A 19683-nucleotide genomic window follows, 5' to 3' on the forward strand; every position below is an offset into this window, starting at 1 on the left:
TTATCACCAAGGTATTACCATGGTATATTTTTATGGTAATATTTTTCAGAGTGACTCATAAACTCTAAGAGGAACTTAATTTGATCAAGTTAACAAACCAGACAAATTGTGATGTGAATGGTGTGATGTTTGCATGCAAACCCTATCAGTAATAATGTGCTAATGCACATAGAGTGGGCTGGCCTTCAGAGATAGCCTTGTTCGTCAGCCTTTTGATTCACCCTTTGTTTTGCCGTCCCTCTCTACCATGCTCTGTCAGCACATGTGTTGGACTTTCCTCTAATTAAAACATGACCGTTAGAGGAATGCTAGAGCTTGTTTACCCTTATTGAAATAAGCAGCTCTGCCTCCCAGTGGAGTGCGCAATTAGCCGAAGCCGAGCCAATTAGGAGCTAGAGCTAATGCTCGTGGCATTCAACACAGTCAGTGGCCATCCGATTAGAGTTAACAAACAGACAGAGATGGTACTTTAGCACCATAGAGTTCTATTTGTGTCAACTTTCAAACTGTGTTTAGATGCATGCTAATATCAAAGGGGTCAAAGTTTGCCTGGTTAGCACAGTACCTCTCACGCCTCTGCTGGTAAATGTCAAAACTACACCAAAAATCCACCTTTCTCCTTTGATGACTATTCAAATACCATGTTTTGCCAGCCCAATATCAAAAGTCCCTCATTTTAAACCTTCTAATTGATATACTGATGTATATCAAAACAGTTTTTGAATGCATATGAGTTTGACATCCTAGTGAAATAAAATGAAATAAAATAGTCGTGGCTGTGTGATTTTGCACTCAAAACAACACAAGGCATGAAAGCACTATATCAAAGCATAAATGAGCTACTTGGGCTTTTACGGTTCAAATGTGGAAACGGCAAGAAAAATGTGTTTGTTTTGATTGTAAGATGTGCATGTTATATCTGACGAGATCATAAGACTCGCACTGCTTTATCAATGCTGACAAAGTGTGGCTGCTGCTTTCATGATAACAGCTACATTTTCAAGGATTGAGCTTGAAAAACTAATAAAGGGGACTTGTCGCTGAAAGAAATCAGTGTAATGTCTTTTATGCTAATAGAGTAAAAGTGAAGAGTAAAATAATACAGACAAAGCAGTAATGTATACAAGAGCACAAAGCAGAGCCTAAACAGACTGACCACACCAAAACTAAGATAAACCTTTATGTGTGAGTGGTAATACTTATTAATAATCACACACAAAGCACAAATGAAAAACAAGCTAGCATTTGTTGGAGGAATATTTAAAGATCAACTAATTTTGAAGCTCTGAATTTATTTACAAAGCAGTAAATTCATTAAAATTGCTGAGAAAAGCCCACCCAAAATATTGTGACCGTTAATAGTAGTAGTAGTAGCTAATAATAATAATAATTATTATTTATTTACAACCCATTATTGTCACAATTCCTTTTGAAGCTTTTTTTATTAATTTACAATTAATTTACATAACAACAGCAATAATAATAATAATAATTATTATTATTATTATTAATAACAAATTTAATATGATAAATTATTACCCTGTGCATTATTGCTCTTCTTAACCTATTGTAAAAAGTAGCCTAGATACATTATAACTATATCTGTATAACATGTTTGTGTAATGCAAAATTATGTTATTGGATTTGAAGTCATGATGCACTTCGAGACAGTGATTTTAACTCTGACTTATGAAGCCTGTGGAAAGGCAGGGATACCGAAATAGCACATTGTCAGTTTGTTCAGGGGTCAAGGGTAACTTTCTATCTGTGGGATGGTTAAAGAGTCTGCCTCACCTCACTCAAACCTCCCTCTGCCTGAAAACCGAGAGCTGAGGTTAACACCATTGCAAGGTGAAGACAAAACCGCAGGAGCACTGGTTACTTGTCAGGAAACTATAATGGATAGCAGAAGTAATACACTGTGATACTGCCAATACTGAATGCTTCTTGCCAACAGAGAGTTATTAATTTTGTTTCTTACAGCTCCTTCAGAGTCATCTGAAGCACAATATTTCATTCTTCAGAATAAATTTCACAACATGAAATTAATAATGTCTAATACTCCACTGACAAATTGTGAAGTATTCGATCATCAAATTCTATCATTAAAACAACCTAACCTAACCTAACCTAACCCTAAGCCTATATTTAGCAGCGCAACCATTTTCAACACTGATCATTAATGTTTCTTGTGCACCAAAGCAGCATATCAGAACGATTTCTGAAGGATCGTACAGTATGTGATTGACAATATCTGACTATAGATGCTTGACTAGTGCTGTAACATTACTCTCGATAATAGCAGCTGAACTTTTCTTTGCAACTGAAACATGACTTCAAAAACTTTCATAATATCTGAGAATATGCTATTAAAAAATGGCAGATACATCATAAGGTCTGACTTTAGTTAGATTTCCCAAAGTGCCCAGGAAGATGCATGACTCCATGAATGACATGAAACTCAGAATTTCTGAAATACTTTTTTTGTTGAATGATTAAACTGCTCTAAAAATATATCTCCATGGGATGAGAACTTTTCCCTAAATGTCAAAGCTATAAGAAAGAGCATGTGATACCATATTGCACAAAATATATGTTAATGTAATAAGTGGTTATAGCAATAACGGTACTTTTTCTTCATCTTCTATTTCTGTACATTTGGTACATTACTGTTGTTGTGTTGTATACATTGCCTCGTTTGCATATTTTACATTGAATATATAAAACAAAGCTTAAACTAAAGCTAAATGTCAGTTTACAGTATTTCCATGCCTTTGTGCCCTAAAAATGTCTTAGTTCATATGATTGCACGGTTGACACAGGAGAACAATTGTGGCTTAGACTGTGTCATTGTGTGTGCATGCAATGGAGGAGAGCATCCATGTCATTTATCAAACCAGCCTGGGCTGGAGCTGATGAATTGAACATCACATCCAGCTGGACACTTTCATTTCACAAAGAACAGCTCTTTTGCCAGCCAGTGTGACAGACAGCCCAGAGTAAGACTCGACTGAGCTCACAGCGGGCAGATCACAGGCCACATATGGCAGAAAGCAGCATGCAAGACATCAGCGTGCCTTTGAGACCATTAATCGCTTTAGTATTAATTGTAAAATTGGGATTTAGTGTTAATTGACTGGCACTGGAAAAATATAGGACTATAAAAGAGCACTGTGGCTTAGAACTGCGTGTGATGACAGAAACACTGGCCTGCCACGGCACAATAGAGCATAACGGTGACCACACATTTGCCAGTGGCCCTGGTTCCGGAAGTGTTTTTCCCATTCATTTTCTTCACAATGGCTTTAAAACATTCTTCAGTGAAGAGTTAAGCCACAAACTAAACCAACCAGAGAGAAATCACAACATAGCAACCTTTAATTGGAAGATAAAACATAAAATAAAATTGGACAGTAGACATAAAATACTGCAAATGACATAATCAAAAAAATATTTTACAACTACAATATTATTATTATATAATATTAGTCATTGGCTACAGTATACAATAAGTATTCATATCTACATACATATATACATATATGTGTGTGTGTGTGTGTGTGTGTGTGTGTGTGTAGCAGTGCTTCATGGGAATGGGTGAGAGTTATTTTGCCAATAGTTTTTTATTTTTTTTATTTTATTTTTATTTTGCATCCAGTTTTAAATTTCCATGGAAATGGTAATTTCTATGATTGGTGGATTTCTTTATAGGATTCATAGGGAATGTAGTTCTTCACTGGGATACAATTGTGGGCCATTTAACACAACTGACTTGTTGCTTCTACAGAAGCTTATGTCAACATTGCTTAATATCAGAGCACAAAATAAGTTGATATATCATTTATTTGGATAAAATGAATGTGATTTTTACTTTTGAATCGCTGCTGTTGCACTGTAAAAAAATAAATAAAATAATAATAATAATAATTCTCAACTTAATAAAGGCTCAATCCAGCCAGCACAAAGAGCTGTGTTTGTGTATTCACACTAAAAGTAATTCAATATCTGTTTGAATGTCTTCTCATCCTCAAACATATACTTATGAGGATTTACATGATTGTGCAAATATGTTTAAGATTACAGAACGCACGTGTTTTCTTCCTGAATGCTGAAAGGCATCGTTAAAATGCTACTGGGTCCCAGGTGGGCTAGTAAGACCTGGATTCTCCTGATGAGCAATCTGTCCAATCAGGCACCATATTGTCAGGGCTGTCCATAATGAGCAGCCAACATGTGCTGTCATGCAAATGAGCACAGGCTACTTCAGCACAAAACATGTGGCGCTGCGCTACTAATTTTCCTTTTTGATGTCTGGCTAATTCGCCTAATTAGGAAGGCAGTTTTAGTGTGGACTCTTCTGTAAGGGTGTTTACACTCCACTCTAACATACCAACAATATTTCATGTTTTAAAAAAATATCACTGCAGCAAATTGAATTCAAACGCGCGCACACGCACACACACACACACACACACATACCCGTAAAGTTTTACTAAAGTGGAGATAAATGCAGAAAACTATTAGAGTGAATCTCACAAAAAAACATCACATCAATTGCAAATTAAAGACAAATATAAGAAATTATGTTTTTCATAAAGACAATAAGGCCTATTTCTAGGACCATTAACATTTTACATTGTGACATTATTTTTATGATAATTAAGTACATTTTTCTACTAAATTCTAATTACCTTAATGTGTTCGGACAATTTTTGTCCTTTTTTAAAAATGTATTATTTTTTTTTAAAAACGTTTATGCTTGAATTTTAATAATAAATAATAAATTAATAGGTGGTGTGCGTATATATAGTATATTTAGTGGTGTCAAAATTAGCGCGTTAACGCAGGCGATTAATTTTTTCAGTTTAATGTGTTAAAAATATTTAGAGCAATTAACGCAGGGGCTGAGCTAGGGTTGGCCAGCCTACTCACAACTGCTGTTTCTGTCACTTTTTTTCTTGACAAGAAGTGCATTTATTCAGTCGCATTTCAGACGTGCGCTATACTTCACTTCAGCTGCAGGCGCGAGTCAAACGAGCGCGGGAAACAGTACTGTGCTGGCAGCCTGTATCATTTCATATCAAAGTGCGAAATAAACTACGTGCATGCAATGTCGTGGTCAGTTAAGTCATGATGTTACCAAAAAGGCGATTAAAGCTGCCTTAAAACTGTGCGTGCATGTATTTTATATACAGTTTTCAAAACTGTCCTGGAGCATCCCAGCACTGTCTCACTCATCTAACACACCCGATTCAACTCGTCAGCTCATTAATAGAGACTTTATGACCTGAAGTGTGTCAGAAAAGGTAAAAAGAGTTGAGAGAAAATACAATGCGTGTCAGATCCACGTCATGTTCAGCAGCAGCAGCTCTTAAAGAAATAGCAGCCAAAACAACCTAATAACCAGCTGCTGTGAAGTCTATTAATCAAATGACAAAGAAACATTTTTAAAAAATTTAAAAAAAGAGGAAAATAGAACTTTTATAGCTTTAAGGATTCATCTTTATTTAATTTAGTATTTAGTGTTTGATAACTTCAATTTCAATTTCTGAAGGGCACAGGTAAATATGGCATGTATTATAATGGGTTTATGTGAAGATTGTTTTAAATTCACTTAAATTAGAAGTTATTTGTTAAAAGTCTAATAAATGTTCAAATTGATATCTCTCAATTATACTGTAATGTTGAATGGCTATAGTCAATGGTTTAATATGGGGTGTTATAGAGAAATCAGTATTGGTATCAGTGATACTGGCCTTCAGTCATGAAAAAAGATGTCATTAAACATAAAAATAAATAAATACTGTATTTATGTTGTTTGTACATTAATTTGAAGATTGAATGTGAAATTATTGCAATATAAAAGTATATTTAAAAACTTTAATGTTAGGTGGGATTAATCGCGATTAATTTCAGAAAAATTTGCAATTAATTTGTTTTGGTTTTTTTAATCGAAAATGTTTTAATCGATTGACGGCAAACTGTATATCGATTTAATCGATATACAGTCATGGCCAAAAATATCGGCACCCTTGGTAATTATGATCAAAGAAGGCTGTGAAAATTAATCTGCAATGTTAATCCTTTTGATCTTTTATTTAAAAAAAAAAAAAAAAAGAAATCACAAAAATCTAACCTTTCATTGGACAATAAGAATTTAAAATGGGGGGAAATATCATTATGAAATAAATATTTTTTCTCTAATACACATTGGCCACAATTAACGGCACCCTTTTATTCAGTACTTTTTGAAACCTCCATTTGCCAGTTTAACAGCTCTAAATTTTCTCCTATAATGCCTGATGAGGTTAGAGAACACCCGACGAGATCAGAGACCATTCCTTCATCCAGAATCACTCCAGATCCTTTAGATTTCCAGTTCCATGTTGGTGCTTCTTCTCTTCAGTTCACGCCACTCATTTTCTATAGGGTTCATGTGAGATGACTGGAATGACCATAGCAGAAGCTTGGTTTTGTGCTCAGTTACCCATTTTTGTGTTGTTTTTGAAGTTTGTGTTTGGATTATTGTACGGTTGGAAGATCCAAACATGGCCCATTATAAGATTTCTAACAGAGTCAGTCACTTATTGATTTTTTTATCTGTTGGTACTTGATAGAATCCATGATGCCATGTGTCTAAACAAGATGTACAGGACCTCCGGCAGAAATATAGGCCCACAACATCAACAATACAGCAGTATATTTCATTGTACACATGGGGTACTTTTTATCCCTGTGTTCACCAAACCCATCTTGAGTGTTTGCTGCTAAAAAACTCATTTTTAAGTTTCATCTGACCATAGAAGCCAGTCCCATTTGAAGTTCCAGTCGTGTCTGATAACTGAATATGATCTAGGATAATTTTTCTTGAAACCCTCCCAAACAACATGTGGTGATGTAGGAGCTGTTTGACAATTTTATTAAAAGGTTTTCTGACCCCGAGACTCAACTATTTTCTGTAATTCTCCAGGTGTGCTCCTTGGAGAGTCGTTAGCCACTCAAACTCTCCTTCTCACCGTGCATTAGGATGATATAGACACACATCCTCTTCCAGGCAGTTTTGTAACATTTTATGTTGATTGGAAATTCTTAATTATCGCCCTGATGGTGGAAATGGGAATTTTCACTGCTCTAGCTCTGTTCTTAAAGCCACTTCAATAATTTGTGAAGCTCAATTGTCTTTTGCTGCACATCAGAAATATATTCTTTGTTTTTTCTCATTGTGATGGATGATTAAGGGAATTTGGGCTTTGTTTTCCCTCCTATTTACATTTCTGTGAAACAGGAAGCCATGGCTGGATAATTTCATGTTCATAATCACCCTGGAGTGCTCAAAATTGTGAATATGAATGGGAATATACTTCAGAGATATTTTACTCATAAGAATTTCTAGGGGTGCGTTAATTGTGTCCAATGTGTATTTGAGAAAAACATTTATTTCATAATGATATTTCCGCCCATTTTAAATTCTTATTATCCAATGAAAGGTTAGATTGTTGTGATTTTTATTTATTTTTTTTAATAAAAGATCAAAAGGATTAACAATGCAGATTAATTTTCACAGCCTTCTTTAATCATATTTACCAAGGGTGCCAATATTTTTGGCCATGACTGTATACGTGACACGCATGGTATTTCTATTTTCTCATATCTCTTACCTATTCTGACCTACTTCAGGTCTTAAAGTCTCTACTAATGAGCTGACGAGTTGAATCGGGTGTGTTATATGAGGGAGACAGTGCTGGGCTGCTCCAGGACAGTTTGGGAAACCACTGCATTTCAGAGACATGTTCTTGAATGACTTGAGACAATTGCCTTTTTGGTAACTTCATGACTTTACTGACGACATAACTATGACATTGCATGCTCGTACTGTAGTTTCTTTCCCGCTTTGATATGAAATGACACAGCGCGCCGGCGCAGAGCACGCGCTGCGAGCATAGTACAGTTTCCGCGCTCGTTTGACTCACGCCTGCCGCTGAAATGAAGCTGGAGCGCGTGTCTGAAACATCTCCCGTTTGATGTGCTTGTAAAGACGTTCTGCATTTAAATAAACTAAATTTTTGTCAAGAAAAATCAGCCGAATCAGCTGTTTTGAATGGGGTGGCCAATCCTAGCCCCGCCCCTACGTTAACGGCGTTAAATATTTTGAACGCGTTAAACTGGAAAAAATAATTTTGCTAATTTTGACAGCACTAATGATTAATTAAAAAAAAAAAAACTTTACAAAAACCTTACTTTACTTACCTTAATTATGTCATTTCTATAATCCACTGACTAATTTTTTGGAGTGCCATATCCCAAAAACCAGTAAACAATGAACTTTATAAAAAAGCTAGCATTTAACTACAGCATCAAATATATTTGAATTAATCTCAAAAGTAAATGCATTAAATTCCCCATGAAATACTGTAATATCGAATCTTACACTTTTCCCTTTATTATATCAATTAAACATCATTATCAGATCTCAGTAACCATAATGCTATATATCTCCCAATGACAACTCAAGCCCAAATATTGTTTTTCTTCCCTCAGCCACCTTCAGGGCTGCTCAAATCCATTCTAACAGCTGGAACCGTCAGTCACAGCACATCCACAAAGGACAGAATAATGACTATCATCATCACCATTATCATAATTAGTACTGTCATATGAAGATCGTGTTGCCTAGGGAATTAGCGTTGGACTATAACCAAAACTCTTACTAAAATTTTACCAGTGAAGACACTACAATTTGTCGCCATTTGCTGTGTCCATGGGTGGTTGGAGTGTTGTTATGCAGTTATTAAGGTGTTCTGATGGGTTGCAAAGTCAAAAGTCATCGAAAAATCGAAAGATTATTTGTTCCCTAAATCTGGCCCAAGTCTGAGTTTGTTTATTTTTTTATCTAGTGGCTTAAAATAATAAGTCTGATGACTTCACCACTTCTCAGTAAGTTGTGAGTTCAAATTGTACATTGCGCTTCTGTTTATTCCCTACATTTTCTCTTCTTGCCTTCTTCTGCAGAAAGCCTCACTAAAGAATCCTTAGGACTTGCTCCAATTCTGAAAATGAGGCAGACACAGATGGCGGGTGAAAGATGTTATTAACCAAACACCCTAAACCTCTCTATCCTCAAAGACCCGCAGGTCTTCATGTTTGAACCCTCCTTCTGTTAATACCAACAGGAGGAGTAATCCAAATTAAAATGAGTAAATAAAAAGAGACAAAATAATTTTTTACTTTTTAAATACAACCCAAATTCTAGAAATGTTGGGACGTTTTTTAAATTTGAATAAAAATAAAACTAAGATAATTTCAAATCACATGAGCCAATATTTGATTCACAATAGAACATAGATAACATAACAAATATTTAAACTGAGAAATTTTATCCACAAAATGAGCTCATTTAAAATTTGATGCCTGCTACAGGTCTCAAAACAGTTGGGACGGGGGCATGTTTACCATGGTGTAGCATCTCCTCTTCTTTTCAAAACAGTTTGAAGACGTCTGGGCATCGAGGTTATGAGTTTCTGGAGTTTTGGTGTTGGAATTTGGTCCCATTCTTGCCTGATATAGGTTTCCAGCTGCTGAAGAGTTCGTGGTCGTCTTTGACGTATTTTCCGTTTAATGATGCTCCAAATGTTCTCTATAGGTGAAAGATCTGGACTGCAGGCAGACCAATTCAGCACCCGGACTCTTCTACTACGAAGCCATGCTGTTGTAATAGCTGCAGTATGTGGTTTTGCATTGTCCTGCTGAAATATACAAGGCCTTCCCTTTAATAGACGTCATCTGGAGGGGAGCATATGTTGCTCTAAAACCTTTATATACCTTTCAGCATTCATAGTCTATTCCAAAACATGCAAGCTGCCCATACCGCATGCACTTATGCACCCCCATACCATCAGAGATGCTGGCATTTGAACTGAATAATGATAACATGCTGGAAGGTCTCCCTCCTCTTTAACCCAGAGGACACAGCGTCCATGATTTCCAACAAGAATGTCAAATTTGGACTCGTCTGACCATAGAACAGTTTTCCACTTTGAAACAGTCCATTTTAAATGAGCCTTGGCGCACAGTACACGACGGCGCTTGTGGACCATGTTCACATATGGCTTCCTTTTTGCATGATGGAGCTTTAGTTGGCATCTGCAGATGGCACGGTGGATTGTGTCTACCGACAGTGGTTTCTGGAAGTATTCCTGGGCCCATTTACTAATGTCAATGACAGAATCATGGCGATGAGTGATGCAGTGACGTCTGAGGGCCCGAAGACCACAGGCATCCAACAAAGTCTTCGGCCTTGTCCCTTACGCACAGATATATCTCTAGTTCTCTCTGAATCTTTTGATGATGTTATGCACTGTAGATTATGAGATTTGCAAAGCCTTTGCAATTTGATGTTGAGGAACGTTGTTTTTAAAGTATTCCACAATCTTTTTACACACTCTTTCACAGATCGGAGAGCCTCTGCCCATCTTTACTTCTGAGAGACTCTGCCTCTCTAAGACATTTTATAGCTAATCATGTTACAGACCTGGGGGCGGATTCACTAAAATCTTCTTAAGAAATAAATTAAGAAGTTTCTTAAGATAAATTCCACGAAGTTCGTAAGAATGTTCTTAAGTGCAATTCTTGAAAAATTCTTAATAAGTTCTCAAATATATTGCATCACCGTGTTTGTGTGTCTGCGCTGCTACAGCAAACGCATCCTGTGTATCGGCGCATTCATATGCGCTGCATACTGCCAAAGATTATGTCGTATTGATAAGCTAAAATAAAAGCGTCCAATTAAAGCTCCCTATCTGACTCGTTTTTGTAGAGTTGCTACTGAGTTTTGAAGTCAGCAAAAAGTAGCATCACACATAGGCTAATCATGACCGACCATTGTTTACATTATCAGTTATCGCTGTCACTTCAGAAAACTCGCGCACATCCCTATTAATAGTCCTACTATGTATTATATGTAGCTAATGTTGTTGTAATGCTTAAATATAACAATTAATTTGAAATAACCCAATAAATGTATTAAATAATTCTTACTGTTTGGGATTTAAGACAAGTCTGGGGCTGTCCTAAAATTAATAAGTTATTTACAACAATTTTTAAGAAGATTATTTTCAAGAATTCTTATGAAAATCTTATGAAAAAAGCTAAGAATATTCTTAAGAAGATTTTTTTGGGAATACAAAATATTCTTAACTTTTTTCTTCAGTTAAAAAATAAGAAGTAAATGGCAGTTAAGAATAAATTTCTTCTTAAGAATGTTTTGTGAATCCGGCCCCTGATGTCAATTAACTTAATTAGTTGCTAAATGTTCTCCCAGCTGAATCTTTTCAAAATGTCTTGCTTTTTCAGCCCTTTGTTGCCCCCATGCCAACTATTTTGAGACCTGTAGCAGGCATCGCATTTGAAATGACCTCATTTAGTGGATAAAAGTGTAACATTTCTCCGTATAAACATTTGTTATGTTCTCTATGTTCTATTGTGAATAAAATATTGGCTCATGTGATTTGAAAGCCTTTTAGTTTTCATTTTATTCAAAAAAAAAAAACATTCCAACATTTCCGGAATTCAGGTTGTAAACAAATAAAATACCTTTTTTTCCCCACAATGAAACCCTTTTCATAATTTCCCCAAGAAATCCAAAAAGAAATAGAAAGAAAGTGAGAAAGAGAGAAATAAAGAAAGACAATTAAGTATAAACCAACAAACAAAGATATATATATATATAAACAAAGTAAAAACAAACAAACAAATACATAAATAAATAAAGTGGTTCAATTTAACTGACAGGCTCAACTACTGGGCTTGGTCAATATCAGTATATCTGATAGTTGTTAGTTTAACAGTTACATAAATCCATACACATTACTAATCCAGGTAATGGATTTGTAACATATTTAAAGAACATATTTAAAGAAACCAGTGCATTATCTAAAATTCCTCAACACAGAAAAGAATACAACTGTAATGCTTTCTGCACAGCTAGACACAAGTACAGCACATTTTAAGACAAATGCCATCTTTCACAGAAACTGATGCCATTAGGGACATAATTTTGTGATAGCACTCCAGTATGTCTTGCACATTGAGATGTGATGTTTTTATACAGTTATGATGAAGATACTTCTACATGACACATAAAAGACCATGCAAAGAGGTTTCAGAGCTCCGGGTTGTTTCTATGCTATCAGTGATGCTCAAGTTCAAGGAAAAGTTCACTTCCAGAATAAAAAAAAAATCCTGATAATTTACTCACCCCCCCTTATGATCCAAGATGCTCATGTTTTTCTGTCTTCAGTCGCAAAGAAATTAAGGTTTTTGAGGAAAACATTCCAGGATTTTTTCTCCATATAGTGGACTTCAATGGTGGTCAATGGGTTGAAGGTCAGCTTCAAATGGCTCTACATGATCCCAGCCGAGTAATAAGGGTTGTATCTAGCGAAATTATCAGTCATTTTCCTAAACAATAAAAATTGATATACTTTTTAACCACTAATCTAAAGCATTTATTAATCTCAGTTAATGTTAATTTCTACATTGTTAAATAATGGGACCTTACTTAAAAGTGTTACCAACACATATCTATGTGGTCATGATGACTTTGGATAATCCAACGAATGAAAAACGCTTCATCTAATTTTTATTTTACCAAACCAACTGATAATGTGGGACTTATTGACTTTGGATTTGGATTATATGAATTACGTAACACTTGAATTTAAAGGTCACATATACTTAGGTATAAACTGTATACCAGAACTCTATTATATGGTACATACAATCAAATTATCCAGCCTTGGTTCAGACAGTGCCCTCAGTCAGGTTATTATAGTTCTGTGAAACAATAAATTGTTTATGTGTGTGTGAAATTACATTCATGCAATGTACAGCCCATTCCCAGCAGCTACATGTAATTCCCATCATTCCAAGTGCTGGATATCCCAGAGAGATAAAATAAGAAATGAATTCAAATAGTAAGGGGGTGTCCAATAACTCACTGCCCAACCCTAAGACTTTACCAGTGGCCAGCTATATATAGGTAGTAAAACCATATGGTAGACCCCAGTATTAAAGAGAATGCAGAATGATTTGAAAGAGCAGGAGAAAAATGATTAATCTGTTCATTTAAAGACTTAAAGCAAGTGAGCCAGTAAAAGTGCTATGCTCTGCAACTAGATTTTTCATAATCTGCATTCCTGTCGTTTTCTAAACATACATACATATATACTGTACATAAATAAATAAATAATATTCATATTCATAGTATTACTTCTACTGAAAATATTATTATTATTATTATTATTATTATTATTATATACAGCTTAATCTTGTCTAATATAGCATCTACTCTATTTAAAGTCTGCACAATAACATTAAACATTGCCATTCAGCACAAACTAATTAGAAAAAAAAAACATAAATAAATAAATAAATAATAACTTTTGTCTAAGTACATATAGCATATACTTTAATTCAAGTCTGCATTATAAGGTTAAACCTCTCATTTCATGGTAAAGTTTAACTGGTCTCTTTTCATCCAAAACTTTCACTGCATTGAGGGAAATAAGTGATGAGCTCTCCACTGTGGACATAAAGCAATGATTATAGATTCTCACAAGGTCTTTTTAAACCAGGAATCCAAGGTGACACACTATCACCCCACCTTCACAGTAGGAGTTTTATGAACCTTTAAACTGAGAGAAACTGCAGTGATATTTCTATAGGATTGCGAAGTGACATCTTCCCTCTATCTCACCTAAACAGAGCAACAGAAGAGAGGCCATGAGGCTTGATGGACACAAGAAGACACAGAGATGTTGGAGTACAATTGCGTATCACTCTCTCCTCAATTTTCACCTATTACAAACAACCAACATTGGAGTCTATGGAGTTGCATTTGTCTTACATTTGAATTTCTAGATCAACAAAAACTCAATGCTTAAGACAATCAAAAAATAAATAACATAAGTTAAGTTCTTCAGGCAAATTGGAAGAGAGGGACTTATTCTGAAATTTCAGGTTTTAAACTCAAAAAGAACATTCTGAATATTGCCAAATTAACTGCTAGTTGCTAGGCAACCACACATCCCTTCTATCCCATAATTACACAAAATATAATTAGCCACAAATCCTTCATGCACGCAAAGTCTAGTAAGTGTTTTCAGTTATTGTTATAGCTGTTCAACATGTGGAGGAAGAATCATAATAAAAGGCCAGAGCAACAGCAAACATAAAAGCCAAGGAGGTTGTGCTTCATCAGAAATAACCTACAGAAATCCAGGCTAAAACTTGCATGAGCTTTCTTTGGATGCAGTTTGTTGCTTCAGTTTCAGATGTTGTATGCCTGTATAAATGATCACATTAGTATGGGAAGTAACGGATCACAGCTGACGAAGAGGCACAGAGCCAAACAGTTCTGAGAGGATGAAGAAAGACTGAGAGACAGTGAGGAGACATTGAGGATGAAGGAGGGGGATGATGTCTTAGAGGCAAACGGACAGAAGCCATGCCACAACCATAGAAAGAGACCAGCAGGCGTTTCTTTTCAGAGAAGAATGTTAAGTGGTGGAAAAAAACAAACCCTTAAGCTAATGAAAAGGATAATTATTTTGACTATTCTTAAATTCCCTGAAAAAAAGGGCAATCCCATAGATTATAATTAGCTTTATTGGTTTACTCCACACCAAAGAACTGACACGTCCATGTTGTCTGAGGAAGAAAAAAAAAAGCTACTTGGTAACTCTTCTGAAGAAAGAAAGAAAAAGAGAATCTTTAAAATCTTTAAAATTCAAATACATGACAATTAATATTTTTAACTATGCGGGTGATTCCAGGTCACATTCCAGGTCACAATTAAACCCTAAAATTGAAAGTAAATAAATATTTGTAAGCAAGTAAATTTAATTGGCCAATTAAAATCAATTACATTTTTTTTGTGTGTTTTGGCAGGTTTTGTGACCTGCACGATTTGCAGCTTTGAAAATGTTGAATTTTTGTTAAATTAATGTTGAACAATTGTTAATGTAAAAGATTATTGTTGAAACATTATTAATCATTAAATGTCCACATGACTGCAATGAGTGTCCTTCTACTGTAAGACATGGACAACAAGTGTATTTTAAAGTAATGACTCCATGACAAACAAATTCCTAATAAGAGGATTAAGCTTGGCTGAAATTGCAAACAACATTTCCTGCTCATAAAAAAAAAAAAAAAAAAATATTCATGTCTAGACACCATATCAGTGACAAGCTTAATTACTGAGAGACTCATTGGGGCTCTCAAATGGGGCTTAATCCAAGTTGACGCTGAGTAATAATTTGACTGCATTCCCAAGTCAATATCCTTTAGAACTTAAATGTCACATCTCAGCTTGGGTCAGATGTTGTGCCATTTATCTGCAGACTGAGTGAGCTGAAGCAGAAATTAGATATAAAGGAAAATGTATGAAAAAAAAAAAAATGAACAGCAAAAATATGAAACCTGATGATCCTGAAATAATTTGTGAAGAGTTTTCTGCATGGGGGATTTTCTTCAACAAATAGCCTCCAGTAAATGAAAAATGTTACGGTACAATCCTCAAATTGACCTTCACTTTATCAATTTTGTAATAAATACAAGATGCGACTGCAAGCAGAGATGCATTCAGTTGTTCAGTTGAAGAAATTTGACCATTACACAATGATTTATCATCTTAAATTATAGAAAATCAATTAGGATGTCATTCTGACCACTATTGAAATGCAATGTGACCATGAGCCTCATTAATTTAATCGATCACTCAAACAATTCAGTCATGTTATTCATTTGAACTACACACTTTAGAGTAAAGATTATAATAGTCTCAGAACATTTCATCCATATTCGTGTAAATATCACTAAACCTGTGTGTCTAGTATGTCTACACAGTAAAAAATAAGTGTAATTTTAACTGTAAAATTTTGTAAAAACGCTACTGAAAAAAACTGTTAATATGTTAACAGTGAGTTCCTGTACTATATACAGGGACTAACTGTAAAAGATCTAACCAGACATTTCATGTAATTTTACAGTAAAATGCTGTTAATTGTACAGTTTTTAGAAGTAAAAATAACAAATCAATGTATAATTTACAGTCAAAAACTGTAATCTGATATTCCCAGAATTCCCTGCGTGACACTCCACATTTGAAAGTATTTTGTTTAAATAAGTTTTTCTTATCAGTTATGTACATTTGGGCTTTATGTTACATCTTCTGTTGTTTAATGAAAGTTTATTGCATTATTTAAGTATCATGTGTGTTACCATGATTGTGTTCTGTGTTTGCATGAATGACTCTGTGCACCTTCTATATATTAGTATATACTTCTACTTGTGGTGAAGCTACCTGTGATGAGCTTTGATTCTTCATGCGACATTCTCTTTTATCACCTGCATTATTATGGTGGTTGTCAGTATGTTAAAGGTACAAAACAGATTTTAATAGCAGTGTGTGTTGTTGAATTTAGTAGTTTACATTCAAATTTCCCTGTTTGCAAATTACTGTTTTATACTGTAAATTTTACAGTTTTGTTCTGTAAATGTGTTTACGGTTTTTCTGTATTTTTTACAAAATTATTCTGGCAACCACAGCTGCCATTTTATTTATTTTTTTACAGTGTAGGAATGAATGAATGATAGAATACATAAATACATTTAAATTAATTTTATATTTTTTAATGTGTAAAATGTTTATACGTGATGAGAGTATGTTTAGATTTAAATAAATAAAAAATAAAGTAATACTATTTTACTGTAGTAGTCTACACTGAATGAAAATGACTATTGAGAACAGCAATTAAAAACAAAAAAAACAGAAGTAAACTGAGAATTTTAATCACTATAATAACATAATTTCCTTTTGAGGTAAACTGTGAACATGTTTTGATGAGATTTTAAGTCAACAGTTATATTCATTAATCACATAAACACATAAATCAACAGTACAAGTCTGCCTCCCTGGATACAGACTTAACGTAACAATGCTCACTTATATTTGTGTCATGATAAACTCCTTCCACATTTCTCCTTGTTCATACACTGCACAACAAAACTTAATTCATGCACCGCCAACGCGGAGTTCGCTTCTCACAGTAGGGAAGCAAAAATATGCTGAGCAGCTATTTGAACACAGCGTAGGGGTCCGCAGCGCGATGCCAAGCGCGCGGGAAATGCGCGTTCCACTGAGCGCGCTCTCGCGCTGCGTTCCACGAAGCGCCTTTACGCGCATCGACACATTAAAATAGACTCTCCCCTGACTGGAAGTCTATGACAGCACATAGAACCACATGCTATAAAGTTGTGAAATTTATCACAGTGACAGGGAAAAGTCTCAATTTTCCCGATGGCCATTCTGGTGTTTCCATCTCATTCTCTCAAGCGCCACCAACAGGTCAAAGTTGCACTTACGTTTCTTCTTTTAAATCTTCAACAATCTTTTTTATTTTTTTTTATTTTTATTTTTTTTGGAACATGCTAAGTCATGCAATTTCCACCATTTTCAATTTCATAAAAAGCATGTTATCAAAATACACCTACAGTGCTTCATAATCAAATTTGGTTCAGATCACCGTCAGACTATTCTTGACAAAACTGAATAAAATCAATCTGATTAACTAAACCGTTCACATGTAACACAACAACTATTTTTTGCAGCAAGGTTGCCAAACAGGAAGTGGGAAATATTTGCAATGTTTTGCCAACTGAAACAAAACTTGTCAGATATCACTGGCATAAGTGATCCATTTGTGGATTGAACCAACTACTGGCTTTGTTTAGAACTTTTAATTTTTTTGGCCTAAAGTCGTGACCCAAGGTCGGCCATATTGGGCATCAGCCATTTTGAAATGCATTTTAAAAACTTTTCTTTTTTTTAACTCCTCCTCAGAGTTCATTGAATGTACACCAAATTAAGATCATATCATCTCCAGACCATGCTGGACTGAGATATCAGATGTTTTCTTTTACATTCCCAAGTTCTCATGTAACATGTCAACAAGTTTGACAGCAATCATGCAATACTAAGGCTGTATCTCAGCAATGCTTTGGTGTATTGACTCGAAACTTTCTGCGTGACATCGGTACAATGTCATGACAATACATTACGAATTTCGTGACAGTGCCAACTATTGGTCAAAAGTTATAAGCATGCTTATTATGAGTAATTCGTTTTTTTTTTTTTTTTCATCACCATCATCCCCAATATTAAATATAGTCTGCTGCTATACTTATATGGGCCAATCAATTTCAGGAAATGATAATTATCCATGCAACCAGATATCCTGACTACTGATTGGCTAATATTACAAAATAAACACTGGACTAAATGTATAAACAAACAGAGATGGTACATGCTGCACTGAGTCCTCAAGTATGTGTGTGATTCCAATGAATTCCTCCTCTGGCCGTCATAAGGACGAGGGGTACACCGTGCCTAAAGCATACACTTCACAATCTTTCAATCTCCGGTCGTTTAAGTGCAGCAAAGTAGTCGATAACAACAGCGCACACCGGACAAGTGCGCAGCTTGCCAAAGACCCTTTACGCACCGGTACTCACTCACCTGACTGCCCGATGCTCCTCTGTACCACCACAGTTATGAGGACGAGGCAGAAGAGGAGAAGAAAACGAGCCGACCACATTTCTGCTTATTTTAAGAAGTTATATCTCCATACATAAGCATGATCAATAGAGAATCCGGGCATTGACAGTCCAGCGTCAGCGTCTCCAGCGCGCACACTCACGTCTTCGTTCCACAGCACATTCTGTTACAATAAACACAGCTGGAATGGTTTGCTTTTGCGCTGTTTTTTGAAAAGTAATTGTGTCTGATTATCCGGATTGAACGACTTGTAACCATTTCATTACATCGATGGATTCGCAACTTCGGGTTGAGCGTCAAGACACGCCCCTCCTTGTGCTGAACACCGCCTACCTGAATTATGAATGGTCAAAAGAGGCGCTTTAGCAGACGAGGCCACTCCCACCAGCGACTGCTTTGCATATACACCTGCTTTCACTGCTGTTATGTCAGCAGCTTTAAACACTTTCATGCCAAGAATGATCCTCCTGCGAGGGACTCCCTTCATAAAATATAGCTTCATCTGCAAAGTAATGTGAAGACAACAGGCCAAAATGAAATGTGACATTAAGTAAATAATATATAATTATTAGCTACAGCCAACAAAAATGATTTAAAATATTATCTTAATATTATTAATATTATTATTATTAATAATATGATCTATCTATCTATATCTATCTATCTATCTATCTATCTATCTATCTATCTATATATAATGTCTGTCTGTTTGTCAAGCATGATTTTCTCCTGCTTAATTTTCTGCTTAATTTCATGATTTCCAGCCTTTGAATAAATAAATAAATAAATATGTATTTTTTCCTTCCTCAATTAGAAAATGTATGTGTTCGATAAATATGATGATATGTACAAAAGGCAATGCACAACTATTTTCAGGTGAAAATCTGAATATAACCATGTTTAGGTTAAATGTATTATTAAATGTATTTATTAAAATTAATTATGCGACAGAAGTTAAAATAAAACCTGTAAATTAATAACTGAAAAAATCATACAGTCACATCCAAATAGGTTATAATATTAATATCCAAATAGGTTATAATATTAGTTCTAATATAATATAAAGT

General features: G+C 35.1%; 1 protein-coding gene across 1 annotated transcript in view; it reads right to left on the reverse strand.

Moving 5' to 3' along the window:
* The window catches only part of si:ch73-383l1.1 (receptor tyrosine-protein kinase erbB-4), a 189299-nt gene extending 170385 nt beyond the window's left edge, over positions 1–18914 (reverse strand). Inside the window, exon 1 of the mRNA XM_058778574.1 lies at positions 18578–18914. Within this exon, the coding sequence (XP_058634557.1) occupies positions 18578–18656 (79 nt within the window). The 5' untranslated portion in view covers positions 18657–18914. The remainder of the gene's footprint in view (positions 1–18577) is intronic.
* Between the last annotated feature and the right edge of the window lie 769 nt (positions 18915–19683).

The sequence above is a fragment of the Onychostoma macrolepis genome, chromosome 01 (assembly GCF_012432095.1).
Source record: "Onychostoma macrolepis isolate SWU-2019 chromosome 01, ASM1243209v1, whole genome shotgun sequence".
Lineage (NCBI taxonomy): Eukaryota > Metazoa > Chordata > Actinopteri > Cypriniformes > Cyprinidae > Onychostoma > Onychostoma macrolepis.